This window comes from Plodia interpunctella, chromosome 12, assembly GCF_027563975.2.
Source record: "Plodia interpunctella isolate USDA-ARS_2022_Savannah chromosome 12, ilPloInte3.2, whole genome shotgun sequence".
Taxonomy (NCBI): domain Eukaryota; kingdom Metazoa; phylum Arthropoda; class Insecta; order Lepidoptera; family Pyralidae; genus Plodia; species Plodia interpunctella.
In genome coordinates, this window is record NC_071305.1 from 5,279,931 (window position 1) to 5,298,045 (window position 18,115).

Consider the following 18,115-nt stretch of genomic DNA (forward strand, 5'->3'; position numbering starts at 1 on the left):
TACTAAGAACCACCATAACATTAAAATTGGTTCACTTATTTGAAAGAAACAGGAACACACATTGATTGCCTTTCAGCTCAGAATGCCAACTTCGCGAAATGCCAACCGCTCGCAAATAGCCAACTTCTCGAAATGCCAACTTCTCGGAATGCCAACTTCGCGTAATGTCAACTTCTCGAAATGCCAACTTCGCGAAATGCCAACTTCTCGAAATGACAACTTCTCATAATGACAACTTATAACGAAATGCAGGAGCGGTGAATGCTACCACAAATAATAAAAACAAAAAAAATGCATATATACATAATCGCAAATATCTTTATTTGTTATTTATATAATAGTACACTAGGGTCGTAAATAATTGTAAAAATCAGTTATACATACACTTTGTAACATAATATAGTATATGGCAAAAATAAATCAACTCAATAAATGTCAACACAAAAATAAACAAATTATTATTTTTTATACAATGACAGTCTTAAGTAAATAACTTTTCTAAAAAAACTTGGTAAGTCCAATATATTGTTTTCCAATTGGTTTAAATATCTTTTATATTTCTTATCAAAAGTAACATCTCGAAGTCTTCTTTTATTCCGTACTTTTTTAAATAATGAATCTGAAATCCGTTGATTCCAGAATTTAGCTTCTTTTTTAAGTTTGAATAAAAAATCATACAAACTATGACTTTTTCCCATTCGCCCATTTATACGTCGGTGCCACCCTTCTAACCCATTTGTGGTCCGATGCCGTTGACCCGCACAGCTTAAAATGGACGCTGGCAACTTTGGAAACCATTGTTTCTCAAAATAGCGGCGAAAACGAGTCACTTCTTCACTGTTTGTGGCATTATCTAATATATGACGCCATGCTACGGAGATATAACTCTCAGGTAACAACGGGAACATCGCCGCCATCCTTGTAACATTTCGCCCCTCTGAAGTAGAATTTAGTTTTATTTTTTTGGAATATTTCCACACCGCGTGGTTAAAATGGTAGTAACATCCACTGATTTTGGCGTTTGGGAAAATATTAGATACAGCATTCATTTGAGCGATTTCATAATCGCATTTAAAATTCTTTATATCAATTTCAAAATTTTGCTTGATTAGTGAAAATAATCTGTTGTATGTCTGCTCAGTTTTGTTAGGCAGCAACACATATATTACAGGAATAATGTTTGTGGTTTTTTTGTCGGAATTGAGATCTAAATGAAGAACATAAAACTGGTAAAAAGGTTTCGGGGTGACTTTGAACGTACCATCAGCAAAAAATGATCCTGTAGATCTATTTATAATATTGCGAGCTGTTTTTGTTGAAAAAACAATAATTTTTTCCTGATCACCGTCTTCACACACCAAGAAATTTTTGGCCAAAACTTGTGGGATAGTTATACTTTGTGTAGTAGTGTGAGCCAATAGATCAGTATTTAAAAATCTTTTCCGTGCTCGATATAATGAATCCTTCATCGTATTGAAAGTAGGTATTAAATCGGCATCCTTTTTACTATCTTTTCTTAACTTTTTCATAACGTCTTCCACAATTTTTGGGACCGGTCCTAAATCTTCACATACAGCACGTTTTAGCTCTTCTCTTTTCTTCACAACTTCATTCACGACCATTGACGGCTCGCAAATATGGGCAGATTCTCGTAATATATTTTGATTATCCTTAGCAAGTGTAGCTGAGGCACTGCAAATACGGTTAACACACCGCCATAATGTAGTACCATTTGCATTGGTTTTATTTTTAGTATATCGATGTCCATTACCACGAATCATCAATAATCCACCTTTTTGATTCTTGATAATTTCCAGCTCACAGTTCATTTTGTTCTATGAAATAACAATTACGGTACACAATAAACTGATTTATTTCCTCATTGCAACAGCAAAACAATGATTTTAATATGTGACATATGATTATAAATGAAGACACTAAAAGACGAATACTTTATATTGTACCTGTGTATTTTTTTACAACTACCCTCACAATCTTATATAAAATTTTGCGTTTAGTTTTTACTGTCATTGTTATAAAAATACGAAAGTATAATTCTTTTTTTTTTGTTGACATTTATTGATATTAAAAATAATCACCATAATAATATCCTTAACTATAATAGGTTATATTCATAATGATCAAACAACAGTTCATGAGGCAATGTGTAGATTATAAAATAATGATTTGTCATAGTTAGGTACATGTTACAAAGAAAGATATTGCGATATTGCATAAGGTGAACATTATTCCTGTAATATATGTGTTGCTGCTTAACAAAACTGAGCAGACATAAAATAGATTAAAAAAACTAAAAAAAACTAAATTTTACCTTAGAGGGGTGAAATGTTACAAGGATGGCGGCGATGATCCCGTGATGATTGTATAATAACAAATAAAGATATTGCAATATTGTATATTTAGACTTTTTTTATTTGTGATAACGAAATGCAGGAGCGGTGAATCCTGCATTTCGTTATAAGTTGTCATTATGAAATGGGTTAGAAGGGTGGCACCGACGTATAAATGGGCGAATGGGAAAAAGTCATAGTTTGTATGATTTTTTATTCAAACTTAAAAAAGAAGCTAAATTCTGGAATCAACGGATTTCAGATTCATTATTTAAAAAAGTACGGAATAAAAGAAGACTTCGAGATGTTACTTTTGATAAGAAATATAAAAGATATTTAAACCAATTGGAAAACAATATATTGGACTTACCAAGTTTTTTTAGAAAAGTTATTTACTTAAGACTGTCATTGTATAAAAAATAATAATTTGTTTATTTTTGTGTTGACATTTATTGAGTTGATTTATTTTTGCCATATACTATATTATGTTACAAAGTGTATGTATAACTGATTTTTACAATTATTTACGACCCTAGTGTACTATTATATAAATAACAAATAAAGATATTTGCGATTATGTATATATGCATTTTTTTTGTTTTTATTATTTGTGGTAGCATTCACCGCTCCTGCATTTCGTTATAAGTTGTCATTATGAGAAGTTGTCATTTCGAGAAGTTGGCATTTCGCGAAGTTGGCATTTCGAGAAGTTGACATTACGCGAAGTTGGCATTCCGAGAAGTTGGCATTTCGAGAAGTTGGCTATTTGCGAGCGGTTGGCATTTCGCGAAGTTGGCATTCTGAGCTGAAAGGATTGATTGTAATCTGTATACAAATACATCCTATTTCCAATAATCATTTATAATGTAAAATTCATCTACAATTAAAAACAAAAAAATAAAATCAAGGGACCTCTGTCTACTTCATATGATTAAACTATCGCCGAAGCAGTGGTGAGCCCCAAATTAATAAAATTTTGAATTGATTAAAAATGATGCTATTTTATCAATTTATTTACATTATATTCAGTAATTGAGAAAAATTATTCATACACTTATTGAAAGCATGAACAAACACAATTTTTAATATTAAGATTCCAAAGGCATGTGTTACATAGCTATAGCTAAGTATAATAATGAATGCATTTGATGTGTTTTATACAGTACAACATTATAAACAGTTAACTGCATGTCAAGCTACACTTGATGATTTTTATGTGGTGGTGATAGAAGTGAATTTGCAATGAATTTGGCAAGTTGATGTGATTCCCTGTATGAAACTGGGTCCTGCCTCTAAAACCAGTAACTTCTTTTATTTCCCCATTTTAAAACTGGTGTGAAGGCCCAGTGTAAAGGTTGGTCAGTCGCGGATTTTACCTGCAGAAGTGTGAAGGTGTGACTCCATTGCGTTTACGACCTCCGAAGATCTTGGTGACGGTCTTAACTCCGACTGGGGAGCGGATGTAGATGTGGCGCAGAACTGCAGCACACCTTACGTAGAACCAGTCGGGGTCATAAGGGGCCAGCTCCTTGAAGCGAGCAGTCTTCACAAGGTCCATGTGTTCAGGTACCTTCACTTTGCCCGTCCTGAAAGGATAAATAATTTTCAATCAGAATCTGTCTTGTTCAGAATCATGTCTTCAAATTATTTAAACATTTTACTTAAGCAGTTGAAGTATGTTTTTTTTATAGGAAAAGTTTGTTTCATTAATATAGGAAAAGTAGCAACCAGTCACCATACAACTATATCAATATTATTGCATCCACATCGTACCTCACGCCACAACATATAGTGAGCAGAGACCATTTTCCTTTAATAATTTCTTGTTCCTATATTGTACTGTATTGTAGGTACTACTGATAATGTTTGAGCACATAAATTTTTTCTTTCATTTTTTATATACTATTAGCCCGAAACAACCAAATTACAAATTTTCAAGTCACTAACTTCAATGGTGTAGAATTTTCATATAACTTTTTCACCCCTTTGGGGTAGAATTTCCAAAAATCCTCTCTTAGTGTTCACCTACACTTCCCAGGGAACCTACATGCCAAATTTCAGCTTCCTACGGCCAGTAGTTTCGATTGTACATTGTCAGTCAGTCACTCGGTAACGGAAGAGTTTTATATATCTTGATTAAGAATACTATCTAATAAGAACAAAAAGAAGGCAGCCTATGAATCCCTTTCAGGGTTATATATAATGAATAACAATTTTATTTATTGATATTTTATTTTTACTTACTTCTTCAAGTGGGCGGCGACGGTCTTGACGACCTTGTCTTGTTCAACATCTTTTAGCGTGACGGAACGCATCTGAAACAAGCAGTTTCTAATACATATTCGTGTAAAATTTGAGTGTAATACTATTATTAAAAATACACTCCAATTTAATAGAATATAAAATACTTTATTTGTCACCAAAATAGCAAAAAAATCTACTAATATTATAAATGTGTAAGTTTGTGAAGATGTATGTTACTCTTTCATGCAAAATCTACTGGACATAATGTCACGAAATTTGGTAAATGGGTAGGTTGTGCAGCTAGTAGAAGAAAATAATGGGTAAACTAGGCCTCCTCTTAGCACTTGCCTTGAAGCATCAAATAGAAACTGGTCTTCTGTGGATACCATAATAATAGTAAAAATGTATTTTAATGCAACTTATATTAGAATTATACCCTGTTATTCATAAATAAGTTAATAAACATAAAGCTAAAATATGTTTCGTCACAATCGTACTTTATAATATTTGGAATAGATTAAGAGTATTTTTTAACTTTTTTATGAATAACAGGGATAGTCCATAACAACCCGGTTTAAGATATTTAATAACCTCAGAAAAACTAGAAAACCTTGATACACACAAAGTGAGGTTATAATATCAATGTTTTGAAAAGTTAACAACTTCCAATTATGGTAAGTATTCAGGATTGGTTTATAATAAAAATTTGACATATTTCTTTAACAATAACAGTACATAGAATGACCATTTCCATGCTAACAACAAGCTTCTGTCGCGGTGTACCGTCATTTTTCACTTGCGACATCATACAAATTGCCATTGCCAAATTGAGTCTAGGCCTGTATTTATGTGAATAATACACTTGATGTTACCTTGGTCACTGAAAACTGATTAATTTACACAAATTTCGGATGTTACAATAAAATTTAACAAAATCACATGTGGCATTCACCCACCTTGCCTTCAGTTGGCAGCCGGAAGAGAGAAAGAAAAAAAACGTCGCTTGTGTTGCCCACTCTATTAGGGTTGGGTGCACAGCAAGCACACCTTGCTCAGCTGTACGGCGGTTGGATAGTAGATATATTTTTTCCTCTAGCAACTTTATTGAATTTTGTCTATAGTTTGTCGATTCGCAATCTTTGTATTTTATCTATTGCAAGATTGCATACAATGTTGACAATGACAATTGTCGTTTGGTTGTCATCCATCGATTGTTGTCAAAATAAATTTTGGAAAATGGCCGCGAAAGAGAGTTCAATGGCGCAAGAAGGTATTTTTTGTATTTATTGTTAATGGAGTAACATTGATACTGATATCAAAAGTCACCAATGTGAATAAAAAGTGATTATTATAAATTAGATTACAAAGTATTTACTATTGTTGTTGTAGGACAAGCTACGTCTGACGATATTCCATTGACATCCCTGGAGGAAAGTTTACTTAGCTTGGAGAAGCTGGACCGTGCTTCACCAGAATTATGGCCCGAACAAAGTAAGTTTTAATGAACTGATTACCTCATATATCTATTATGGTATATGAAATAATTTCAATCAGTGTTCAGTACTTATTATTTTTCAAAAATGGCGCGAATTCATGTTTTCTAGTTGTCATTCTCCATGCAATGCGTACCTATTTTTATTTAGATCTGGAATTTCGGTTATAACCGTTTACATTTTAAACTACCTTTATTATTATTATGGGTGATGGAAATGATAATTTACCTAACATTGAGGAAGGATCAAAATGTTCTACCGATTCTTTCGCAGTACCAGGAGTGTCAGAGTTTGCTCCCGTACAGTCTGGTAACCAATCTCCTCCTTCGTGGAACAAGGGCCTGACCAACGCAGATTTGCATTATATGCAGCGTAAGTATACATTCTTACCGTTTTTGTGGTTTAGAACATTCAAACAGATCACATTTTTATGTAGAGTACCTATTTCTCTTTCTTCAAAAAGCTATGCTGTTGTCAGTGGAGTATTCCATATTCACCTCTGTTCTAATAAAGTAATTAAAAAATTAGATCATCATCCTGGGTAGACTGAAGTGCAGCAGGTTTCAGATATACTTAGGTCTAGCCTGATCAACCTATTGTAACTGTTTCAAAATATATACTTATAATAAATTCATATAGTATAATTAATTTAAAACTAATGTAGGTAATTGTCTGTAATTTGTCCTTTTGGAAACATGCTGAAAAGTAATGTTGTTTGAAATGTTATTATTAATCCTATTATTTTTACAGAGCTGAATACTCTATCAACAAGCGTTCTCATAATGGAAGTAAAGCAACTACATGACTTGGCTTATCAGCTGGGACTAGAAGAAGCGAAAGAAATGACAAGAGGCAAATATCTAAACATTTTCTCTTCAAGGCGGAACAAGTAACCACAATAGAAACTAAAAATAATAGGATATTATGTGATTGTGTACAAAATCACAAATGGACTGGATAAAAATATTTTTCACTACCACTCAGTGAACTTTACTTATGGATGGATTGTAGGTTATCCAATATTTTTTACTGGAATGCATGTTTTTTTTCCATAAATGTTTTTTTATCCATCTGTCATGTCTACTTGTAACAGTTTTCTGACACAATCCATCCACCTCTTTATCATATTGGTCTTATCTCCTCATTCCAAAAATTTCAAGATGTTTTAGGCTGAAAAATAACTAGATAAAACTGTTATACTGGTTTTATAATATGTAGTTTTAGCTTTGGTCTTATAGCATAAGTGTATTTCTAGATACCTATATAAAATCAAACATTGTTGTTAATTTTAAAATTTATTGTATTGTAATATAACATACTACATTTTGTCATGTATTATTTAACACAAAGTCACTTTAAAGAACACATTTTTCATGGAAACAGTAACAGTGAGAGACTTTAGATTTATATATTTTTATGACAGCATAATATACTGTCAGTAACTTTATACATACACCTTTGCTGTGCTTCAGTAAAATAACTTGCTCTCAAAATCTAAATTAAATAATTAAAACCTATCGGTAAACCTTATTTTCAACTGCCTGTTTGGTCTAGTTATGAAACTTCTTGTGGGCTGGATATCTCCATAATGATATTCAAGCTTATACTTTTGTAAAAGCTGAAAAGAAAAAGTACCAAATTAATTTATCTTACGCAGATGAATTGTATGCAAAAATTATTATGCTTCTATTCCATACACATTTATTTCAACCGCAGGCAACATCTAGTAAATATTGTTAAAACATCATAAAATTCTTATAAACATAAACATATAAATATTGTTAAAACATAAAATTCTTACTCTGATTGTTAGAAGAGACATCATTGCCTCTGCAATGTTTTGTCCCAGGCACTTTCTAGCTCCACAGCCAAATGGAATCGAAGCAAATGTATGATAATCTTTGGAATCTTCTTTTAGCCATCGATCTGGGTAGAACTTATTGGCATCGTCATAATTACTTTCTTTGAGTGCAGAGTCTTGGGTTGACATTATTATAAGTGTGCCTCTTGGGATGCTAGAATACAAATAATCTTATGTGAGAAAGATTCAACGTTTTCACTTTTTCACGCAAAATCTACTGGACCGGTTTTGAAAAAAATTGAATGACATAGAATGGCGATACATGCTTTAATAAAATTGCCCTCTAAAACAATCTAGATTACGCCTGAGTACAAATTCTGATATTCCCACAGGAGGAAACCACTCCGGGTAGCAGCGCATTTGGATTTTTTTATATCACAGATTATATAATACTATGTTAAGCAGGTATAATATTAAAATTTAATAGGTAATCTACCCATTATTGTATAAAGGGGCGACATACTATTATTTTTAGATGTAGGTATTTAACTTACTTGTATCGATCTAAAGTGACATTCTTAGATAAAATCCTAGTCAGAACCGGAATCGGAGGCGCTAATCTGAAAATGGAGAAATTAATATTTTTAATATAATAAGTGTCCAAAAATAAAAGAAAGATATTATTTTGGAGACATTTGCCCAGAAATATACCTCTATGCCTAAAAGTACAGACCTATATTTTTTTAACTAGCCAATTATGTTGAGCTACTGTTGAGCAAAAGCCTAATTAGAGATACTAGCTTCAGAAAAATAATTTTATGCATAATGCCATCTGCTTTACCTATAAAGCGCCATTGACTATTGCCAAACTCTGGAATCACGTACTTTTGCGATATAAAGCACCCTTGTGTAAAACCTAGGTACTTATTTACCTCAACACCAAATTTTGTTATTTTATTTTTGGGCGTGAACAATTAAAAACCGAAAGCTATGAGTACTTAGGTACCTATATGGTACCTAAGTACTCACAGCCTTAGGTAATAGTAGTGGGTTATATATTTTTGATTCGCGGGGTCTTTTACATAAATAATATATACTAAAACCGTATACTACTCCTACTAAATAATATGTCGTAATTATTTACCCACGTATCCTAGGAATTACTTATAATAAAACTAATCAACCACTTCTGAATATAAGTCGCACCTTAAAGTTTCCTTTATACAGGCTTGAAGATAAGGAGTATTCTCTTTCATCTTGTTTATGTCTTCTAGATTCAAATGATTACATGCTTTATTTATTTCATCAAAGAGTATCTTTTGGGATCTTCGATATTTTGCTAAATGGTAAAGCATGAATGACATCGACGTCGTTATCTAGAATTTTATATTTCATTATTAAGAATATAGTCTAATAAAATTTTCAAATGTGGTAGTGGTATGAAAAAACATCTTTTTACACAAAACCGGTAAATTACGTGGGGAACAAATGTCTGATTATCCCACTCCGGAAGGTGCTTCGTCGATGATGATATGCGTGCCAATGGTCTGACAAATAAAAAGATATCGACGTTCGTGCGATGTCGAGCCTAAATAGTAGGACTCCTGGCTCCGACGTTTAATGACTGTGGAAGAAAACGTAAAAACGCTCAGATGAGAGAGAATGTCGACTTACGGTGTTGACTCCAATAAGGAGCATATCCATAAGAACTGTTGCTATATCCTCTGCCGTCATTTTTTCATTGCTCATCAGCATTGCATGGATCAAGGAACTGCTATCTATAATGGTGTAAAATATAACATTTTGCCGTTGTAAGAATAATATTACAGACCACTGTTAATGAAATTGATCAAGTTTTGATATTACCTAAGTTTCCGGTGGAACTTTTGACATTGTAACTAATAGCATGTTCTTCTTCAATTACATGTTTCCCAATTAAACTAGAAAAAATAGCGAGAAAGACGTAAAATTAGAAATGATATATTTTTACTACATGATTTATAGCTGATGCTAATTTAGGCGGTTGATGACAAGTCGACAATTTAAGTATCGAGTCTTTCCCTCATTCCTCATTTTTAATCCACCTATTGGAAATCTGTGTTCGCAACAATGTGCCTATTATCGATGGTATACTGACGACTCACTTGTCCAAACTGTCACAATACTTGACTAGCGAGTGCCAAGCAGGGGTCCTGATAAACTTCCAAAGGTGCAGGCCCGACTCACACTTGATGATCGCCTCGGTCGCCCGCTCGAGACTGTGGTAAAGCCAAGACATGTCACATTGGCTGTACACCAGTTCAGTGTCCAACATAGTGAATTTCTTCGAAAATACTATTAAACCTGTGGAACAGTATGGAATTTCATTTAGTCCTTAAAAACTAACAATGATCGTTTTCTGTCCGCCGCGTTTACGAATTTCTACACCGCAGCATTGGAGATTGGAGCAAAGAAGCGGTGTAGATATTTTAGAGTTACTACAAGGACTAGAATTTTTTATGATGTCGGGTAAAATACTGACCCATACAATCAAAAGCCCACTTGTGCAGTTCCTTATACAGATCTTTTGGCACTTCATCCTGATGGTTCCTCATGTTGTATATCTTATGCGCGAAATTCTCGCAGATGTCGTCGATACCTTTGATGTGCTGAATGATTGAGCTGTTCAGGGGATTGTACACCACGGTCCTGTGGCGAGTCCACTCTTGGCCATGACTGTTGAAAGTGTGCAAAACTAATATAACCACAAGCATATTGTATTTATGAAAGTAGATTTGTATTCGGTTGAGTGTGATCGTAGGTTCATATATCATACTAAGTACACCGAAATATGTCTTGAAATTGAAAAACCTGTTAAAGCGACAGATAGGCCACCTTGTAACTAATGTAGTGTGTTTATACATATAATAAACATTACGGTTGTCGACTTCCTTCGCGTTTTTTACTATAAAAGCTTAAGTATTTATATTAGGTACTTCCTGTAAGTGTATGTAAGCCTACAACTTTTTTCCAAATTTCATCATAATTGGTCCAGTATATATTTTTTGTATATTAACATACATAATTTAGCATTTATTATATTAGTAAGAGATTACAAGGGTTCAATCTAATTTCGTTACCAAATACTTACGCAGCATATAGACCGCCATAAACATGATTCCTGTGCTCTGCTCTATATTTTTCCAGGCACTCCAACGTCGATCTGACAGGGCATTCACCTTCTAGAGCGTAAACTTTCTGGATATGATCTGGATTGTTAAGCAGTACAATGTCGCTACCAAGGGGACTAACGAAGCGAACCACTGGACCGTACTCGTCGAACAGCGCAGACAAGTTTTTTATTGGCTTCCTCTCATTTAAATAGGAGCCTAAATGGGAAAGTAGAAGGAACTGTTAATTTACTTTGGACATGTCATAACTAAGTACAAATAAAAAAGGGGACTGAAAAAATTATAAAGGACTGGTGTGTTAAAATAATAACTCACCAATGTTCAATCCTATTGTCAAAGCGCTAGCTGTAACTTGAGTACCAATATCAGAAAAGTATTGACGAAAGCTTGCGAAATATTTCAAGGATTTTGGTCCCGGCACTTCATCAAAAGACAAAACTACAGGTTCTTTATTTGTCAGCATCATGGGTACTACTTTTGCAGCAGGAAATATTTCACCCAGTAGCCTTTCATTTGTTGTAGATAACTCAGCGTCGGGTTTAGATTCCTTTTGGATGTCCTGTTGTAATTTTACATTTTGCTGATTTGTTCTCTCCGACTGTAACCACCTCTGTTGAAATAAACCAAAATTCACACTTCTTGGCCTGCAAACTCTGCATTTCAGCATTTTCCGTTAATTTCGTTTGTTTTGATTGAACAAATATGAAAACGTCGTTTACTGACAGGTTATGGAAGTGAACAGTTGAAGATATACCTACCCGTATTCAAAAAATGAATTGGGCGCCAAAATAATTTATGCATACGCGCGTTTGCCGAAAGAATTTCCGCCGGAAACCATAGACTTTTTTTGGTTGGAACCTTAATGAGATCTAGGTATGCAGGCTAAAGGGCCTCGCTCGTCATGACTATCCGTGTTCCGAGTTATCATCAGTTTCAGTGTTCTTGTCAGGAACGTGCCATCTGTCACCCGCATTCACACATATATCAGGGAAATCGGTGTCAGTTTATTGTGTATCAGTGTATGATATTTTTTCTCTTAGAATTCAAAAAAATGTGGATTAGAAAGATGGTAAAGTATATTATTCTGTCGAACACGTTCTATCAACCTTTCGGCGTTCATTTTGTACAGCTACTTACTTAAAAAATCGGATAGCACTGTCAGTCGTCCGTGCCTCACAACGAGCTCCGGGACACTGTCGATCCGGTCCGAATGCCCCTGACACGGAGCTGTGTGAACATGTTCATATACAGGTTATACGTAACCGATTTTTTAGTCATCCCTGACGAAACACGGCAGGGACGGGATTCCGGAATCAGGCTAAGCATAAACCATAGATTTTTTAAATATATTATTATCATAGATTTGGCACAGATATAAGATGTATTTAATGTGACATCGCGCTGATTATTATACTGCGCGCGGAGCCCTTTCTAAATATATGCTTCCTAATTAGAGATTAATAAAATCTCTGATTCCTAATCAGACATTTTTCGGTAGTTTATTTTATGGTTTATTGCACAGATATAAAAACATTTGGTTTACTGTTGTAGTCGAAGGTTGCAATAGGTATGTAATGTACATCTTAATGTACATTGGTATTTTTATGTACAGCTATACCTTTTTTTTGTTGGTTAATCTGATGGTTTTGGTTTCGTTAAGGAAAGGGATCTAAGCCCATACAGCCGTCCCACAGACCATGCTTATTGGTCTGTGGTTGATCCATATGGAATGGCAAAGAGATCTAAACCTATACAGATATAGATTCCATAACCATACAACAAATAGGTATTATGTACCTTAGAGTATAGAACATAGTATTTGTTTACGTGATTGAAAAGTTGCTTGCAATGGACTGTTGCCCTTATGTTGTCACTTTAAAAAAATCAGTAAAATTCTTGGCAATTTTTTTATCTATCTGGTTTGCATTTGTTTGCTTTGCGGCTTGCCGTCTTGGTTCCGCGGGGAGAGCGAGAGGTCGGCTGGAAGTAGGATAGCGCGCGGCAAGGCGTCAGTTTCTGTTTGTTTTCAATATAACAGTTACGCATAGAAAGAAAAGGAATAGTCCTTTTCTTCCTTTTTGGTTTTTGATTAATAATAAAAAAGCACTACAAGCCGCCGCAGCAAGAACGATGTCGTGCATAGCGAGCGATACTGAATTGCTCGTGTAGGATAGTATTGCCTAGTTAATGAAGTTGCGCCATATCGCTCAATATTGTATTGCGCAACATTGATGCTTGTTGCCGTTGCCGTAAATTTCTGGATGTAGTCGTGACGTCATAGTTGACGAGTATTGACTGGAATCGAGCAATTTTAGTTGACCGTGTAAGCGCACCTTTAGGTAGCACACCTTGACCAAAATCTTTGGTAGGTACCTACCTAAGTATGTTTTATAAAATTCTAGCAACATTTATACGAACTGTCAGTGAAAATGCGAAACGAGCGACCACTAGTGGCAGATGGCGGGAGTGATCTCGTGTGATATAACTGTGTTAGATGGTTAGATTAGTTTTTAAATTGTAGTGTATAATAAATAGAATAGTTATTAAAATGACTAGGTAAGCTCCCTGTGATATTGCACAAATTTACCTTGCAGTGTGGGATATATAGCTCACAAACAAAGACGAGCATCCACTACACTGAGCCTGTTGAATATCTCGTTAATATTGTAATAAAAAAGGCATTTTGCATTTTCAGAGCTAAAATAGAACTCGGGGACGTGACGCCGCATAATATAAAGCAACTGAAAAAGTTAAACACAGTCGTATTTCCAGTGTCTTACAATGACAAATTTTACAAAGACGTATTGGAGGCTGGTGAATTGGCGAAGTTGGCGTATTATAATGATATTGTGGTGGGAGCGGTGTGCTGCAGGATAGACACGTCGGAGAACTCTCGGAGACTGTATATAATGACTTTGGGTTGCTTGTACCCGTACAGAAGACTGGGCATTGGTACACTCATGGTGGAACATGTGCTCAAGTATGTTGAACAGGATGGAAATTTTGACAGCATTTTCTTGTAAGTTTACTACTCAATTAACAGACTTTTACTATATTATCTGTATGTTATCTGTAATATTTAGTTTTCTCTAGTGTCAATCCTTGGTTTGACTTGCAAGTAGATTTCAAGGTTAGTTCTTGTATTTGTAAAGGCAAATGGTAATAATTTCAAGGTTAATATTTCATCAAATCCTTTATAAGTTAATAAGCTTTATAAGTTTTCTGTCTAAATTGTGTCATACATGCATTAACATTAATATTGAATTCATTGTAAATTAATTAGGTGAAACAAACATTTTGTTCTGTAATAGATAGGTAGTTAACTTGTAGTAGAAATTGGAAAATGTCTAACAAGTCTTATTGTTCTTTTCATGATTTGGCTATGCATTCTGTTGATGAGAATGAAAAAAAATTTGGATAATTTATTTAGTCAACACACATAATTATCTGGCCTTTAGGTATCACTCGATAGTATAAAACAAAGTTGTGCCTGTCATTTTCTAAACTTTCTTTTAAACCACACAACTGATTTTGATGCAGTTTTCAATGTTATATAGACAATTTATTATGGAAGGTTTATACATACATACTTCATTGACCCAGTGTGAAGATGGGCCAGGTTGCTTGTATTTCAATGTATTAACTCCACCAACAAGAGCGGAAGCTCTTGTTGGTGGAGGTTCACTCTTTTACTCTATTAACTCCTTTTTCTTTTGGAGTTAATTTGATGATTATTATGAAATTCAATACAATCATAATGAAATAGGCAATTTTAAAACATAGTTACTTTCAAAGCAATGTGATTGTCTACATAATATTTTTTCACAGTACTGTTTCCTTTACTATGTAAATCTATGTAATTTTTCAGACATGTGCAAGTGAATAATGAGGGTGCAATAGATTTCTACAAAAAGTTTGGCTTTGAGATTGTAGAGACAAAAGAACATTACTATAAGAGGATAGAGCCAGCTGATGCCCATGTTTTACAGAAGACTATCAGACAACCTGAAGCTCCATTAGTCAACGGAACAGTGCCACACGCAAAAACAAATGGGCATGATTGAGCTACACAATAAACCCCACTATGTACTCATACAGAGCCTCAAAACGGTTGTAATAGTGCAACAGGCAAGTGATACAATATAATGTTAAGATAAGTCACTTGAAATATCCTTACAGATTTAAGAATTTTGCTTAGACTGTCAACTTTATGTGAGGTATGCAAGAATAGGTGGGCAACAACTAAATAAGAAAGAAACTCAGGCAAAAACATGCGAGTTTTGGTTTCATTGTGCCAAGTGGATCATCAACCGTTAGATAACCATCAGAATATCATACATAAAGTTGAAGGTCTATAAGGGACAGGTAACAGTTGTGGTTGTGTAAGTCTGAGGCCATAATAATTACTCGAAATGACTGATACTTTTCATGATTCAGGTATTTCATGTTGTACAGTACTTCCATAATAAAACTACATGAATGTTTTGTATGCATTCTCTTGTGTGTATTGATTAATCTAGTACCTACTTGTACAGAATGTGACACTAAGTTCTAATAGCTGTGAAATTTGTAAATGAACTCTTTTTATCATTTATAAGATAAGAATTATGCTAGCTCTAGGCATTCTTATAACTAATTGGATGGCATACAAAATTATATATGTCCATTTTTTACTGTTCAATCTTGTATTTAATGAAGTAGCTGTAAAGATTTCGACTTTTTTATCATTTGATGATGACCAACAAACTTACCCTTTCCCACTAACTGACTCATAAATATCATTGTAACTTCAGCAATATTTATAAGCTCTAAAAATTCAACTTCAAATTAGTTTGTAACATAAAAAAAAGCTTATTTTTTGCACCTATCTTATGAGAGTTTACTATTCTGGTGTTCAATAATTTTATAACTTTGTTGATTTGGAATAAAAAAATTGTTTATTGATGATTTTAGACATGATTGCTAATGAAGAAAAGTTATTAACTATGAATTTTATCATTTGTTGCACATTTATTTACACCACATTTGGTTAGGTATACACTACATTTTGAACCCTCGCCGTTAGGTGGTATTGCTTACATTTAGTTACTGCAAATAAAATACTCAGTTGCAATACATGCGCTGGAAGCTTTTTAAATATATTTTTTACTATACTATGAATAGAAATACCAATTAAATTGGTCCACTACATTTGATATGCTAGAGGACTTGACGAGAAATTAAATATAACATTAAAAAGTTGATTTTCTAATTTCCTGAGCAATTTTCTGTTTGATAGAATCTCCTGCAAATTATTTAAATTTGAAAGGAAATAGGATTGTTAGTTGTTCTGATGTTATGGTCTGGCCAACAGAAATATGTATATAGAACTCTCTGGGTTTAAGTATTTCATCATGTAATGCTGTCATCTACAAATCACAAGGTGTTTATTTTTGGGTGAAATTCCAGTTTCATGTGAATATGTAGCGTGAATGCAAGAGAAGTAGTGATGAACATCAGTTCATCACTACTTCTTTCGGATTAGGATCACCTAATTACATGAACCAGCTATACACACTATTTTTGGTTCATAGTTTAAGGGTGTGCTGTTATGGGCCAGTCAAAGAGGAAACTCGCTATGCATTTCATAATTATTCAGGTGTAAGGTTTGTACATAAATGAGCAACAATAATAAAGTTTTTTTTTTACCAAAAAGTCAATTATCTTTTGTCACACTCACATGATAATTTTTCTAAACCTTTCCTTTGTTAAAATATCATGTTCACCGCAACTTTAGCATTAGTAAATAAATAATAAACACAAATAAATTATATTTCGTTTTATTATCTGTCTAAAAATCCCATAATAAATTATTTCATACTCCTAGTAACAGGCATACTGTAAGGACTTACATTTTTTCCGCAAGCTTTGATGTCATCAGAGAGATGTTATGCATTCTAAGAGTGACAAAAAAAATTATATCTGTCCGTGCTGCAAACCGTTGAGGAGTTCCCACGGTGGGATCAGATCCTGGGCGCACCATCTTGTCATGCTAATTATGTATTGTCATAGAAACTGAAGCGACGTGGGAAATTTCAACTCTGTAGGGCAAACGGAAGTAGGTAGGTGAAATTAAACTTTGAATGAACAAGGTCATTTTTGTTTTTGAGTGTCAACTGGTTGCAAGAAGCTATCTAACAAGAAGGCGCACAGTCTGGGAATGCTATAATTACAAATAATGCTCTTTTTACGCACGTATATTATAATCAAATTTGAGTGTCAGAAAATCATCAAAATGGCAAGTTCTTCTGGGTACCCATGTCCGATGTGGTATAAAAATATCTAAATTACTCTCTAATCTTAGCTTATTCCTAGTTTTATTGTCGGCTGTGATGCCTGGATATATGCTGAAACTTATGCAATCCTACAGAAATCTCGATGCGGGTAAGGTATGGTTGTCTCAGAGTCGTTGGCACTCAAATCAAATCAAATCAAATCATTTATTCAGAAATTAGGCCTTCACAGGCACTTTTTCACGTCATAATCTAAATTAAATGATGTTTACCAAAGCTACAAACTACTAGCATTTCGGAACGACCACTGCTGAGAAGAAATGCCGAAAGAAACTCATTCAAACAGTGTTGGTCCCTATTATGCCAGAAGGGCTTACCATTTTTTATATATAAATTTATGTATAATAAGACTCTCATAAGACTCCTCTGCTTCCATACAAACCCTTTCAAGTTTCAGCTGGAAGACATGATCATGACATTCAAATTGGCCAGTTAGGTCTCCCATTAACTAACTTGTCAGTGTTCTGTTAAAATTGCAGTGTTGTAACACTTGGGTATGTCAGTGCCAAGTGTTTCCTTGGAGTGGTCATCCCACTCAGTTCTTCTGCCAGTGCTTTATTGGTACGTATTAATTAGGACAATGCCATATGATAGTCCTACGAAAAGTTCAGTCCTTTTTAGTGGATTATTTTGATCCTAGGTCGTCCTCGTTGCCTACGACTCCAACATGCCCTAGTACCCAGACCAGTCTTAGTCTGTTGTATTGACCCAGTCTATATGGGGA

General features: G+C 34.2%; 4 protein-coding genes across 6 annotated transcripts in view; 2 read left to right on the top strand and 2 right to left on the bottom strand.

Annotated features, from left to right (window-relative positions):
• LOC128674471 (sortilin-related receptor-like) overlaps window positions 1-5,684 on the bottom strand; it is a 37,152-nt gene extending 31,468 nt beyond the window's left edge. Inside the window, exons 1-3 of the mRNA XM_053752992.1 lie at window positions 5,552-5,684; window positions 4,596-4,666; window positions 3,728-3,937 (exon numbers count right to left, since the gene is read on the bottom strand). Of these exons, the coding sequence (XP_053608967.1) occupies window positions 3,728-3,937; window positions 4,596-4,666 (281 nt within the window). The 5' untranslated portion in view covers window positions 5,552-5,684. The remainder of the gene's footprint in view (window positions 1-3,727; window positions 3,938-4,595; window positions 4,667-5,551) is intronic.
• A 48-nt stretch (window positions 5,685-5,732) lies between these two features.
• On the top strand, window positions 5,733-7,414 carry lin-52. The gene is made up of 4 exons (XM_053752872.1): window positions 5,733-5,865; window positions 5,985-6,086; window positions 6,362-6,460; window positions 6,839-7,414. Exons 1-4 carry the CDS (start codon window positions 5,766-5,768, stop codon window positions 6,979-6,981), a joined length of 444 nt encoding a protein of 147 aa, XP_053608847.1. The 5' UTR covers window positions 5,733-5,765; the 3' UTR covers window positions 6,982-7,414.
• Window positions 7,415-7,514: 100 nt separating this feature from the next.
• LOC128674374 (probable cytochrome P450 301a1, mitochondrial) lies at window positions 7,515-12,286 on the bottom strand. Of its 3 annotated transcripts, none has more exons than XM_053752870.2 (11): window positions 12,197-12,286; window positions 11,375-11,669; window positions 11,020-11,257; window positions 10,411-10,604; window positions 10,034-10,232; window positions 9,756-9,829; window positions 9,564-9,667; window positions 9,096-9,265; window positions 8,444-8,509; window positions 7,890-8,103; window positions 7,515-7,706 (listed from the first exon to the last, which is right to left on the bottom strand). In XM_053752870.2, exons 2-11 carry the CDS (start codon window positions 11,523-11,525, stop codon window positions 7,596-7,598), a joined length of 1,521 nt encoding a protein of 506 aa, XP_053608845.1. In that variant the 5' UTR covers window positions 11,526-11,669; window positions 12,197-12,286; the 3' UTR covers window positions 7,515-7,595. The 3 variants fall into 3 exon arrangements, with proteins under 3 accessions (XP_053608845.1, XP_053608846.1, XP_053608844.1); XM_053752871.2 differs by lacking the exon at window positions 12,197-12,286 and adding an exon at window positions 11,818-12,173; XM_053752869.2 differs by lacking the exon at window positions 12,197-12,286 and having other exon boundaries at window positions 11,375-11,811.
• A 1,192-nt stretch (window positions 12,287-13,478) lies between these two features.
• On the top strand, window positions 13,479-16,866 carry san (separation anxiety). The gene is made up of 3 exons (XM_053752256.2): window positions 13,479-13,615; window positions 13,755-14,078; window positions 14,928-16,866. The coding sequence occupies exons 1-3, from the start codon at window positions 13,608-13,610 to the stop codon at window positions 15,121-15,123; spliced, it is 528 nt and encodes a 175-aa protein (XP_053608231.1). The 5' UTR covers window positions 13,479-13,607; the 3' UTR covers window positions 15,124-16,866.
• Window positions 16,867-18,115: the final 1,249 nt, after the last annotated feature.

What these genes read in the sequence shown, in the direction of transcription:
- lin-52 (XM_053752872.1), top strand. Translation starts at nt 5,766, where the DNA reads ATGTTGACAATGACAATTGTCGTTTGGTTGTCATCCATCGATTGTTGT. An exon ending in GAGTTCAATGGCGCAAGAAG is followed by an intron (nt 5,866 to 5,984) that starts GTATTTTTTGTA and finishes TTGTTGTTGTAG; the next exon opens with GACAAGCTACGTCTGACGAT. An exon ending in AGATTTGCATTATATGCAGC is followed by an intron (nt 6,461 to 6,838) that starts GTAAGTATACAT and finishes TTATTTTTACAG; the next exon opens with AGCTGAATACTCTATCAACA.
- LOC128674374 (XM_053752869.2), bottom strand. Translation starts at nt 11,726, where the DNA reads ATGCTGAAATGCAGAGTTTGCAGGCCAAGAAGTGTGAATTTTGGTTTA. An exon ending in AAGTTCCACCGGAAACTTAG is followed by an intron (nt 9,668 to 9,755) that starts GTAATATCAAAA and finishes ACACCATTATAG; the next exon opens with ATAGCAGTTCCTTGATCCAT. An exon ending in TGTCTCTTCTAACAATCAGA is followed by an intron (nt 7,707 to 7,889) that starts GTAAGAATTTTA and finishes TTTTCTTTTCAG; the next exon opens with CTTTTACAAAAGTATAAGCT.
- san (XM_053752256.2), top strand. An exon ending in AATTTTGACAGCATTTTCTT is followed by an intron (nt 14,079 to 14,927) that starts GTAAGTTTACTA and finishes GTAATTTTTCAG; the next exon opens with ACATGTGCAAGTGAATAATG.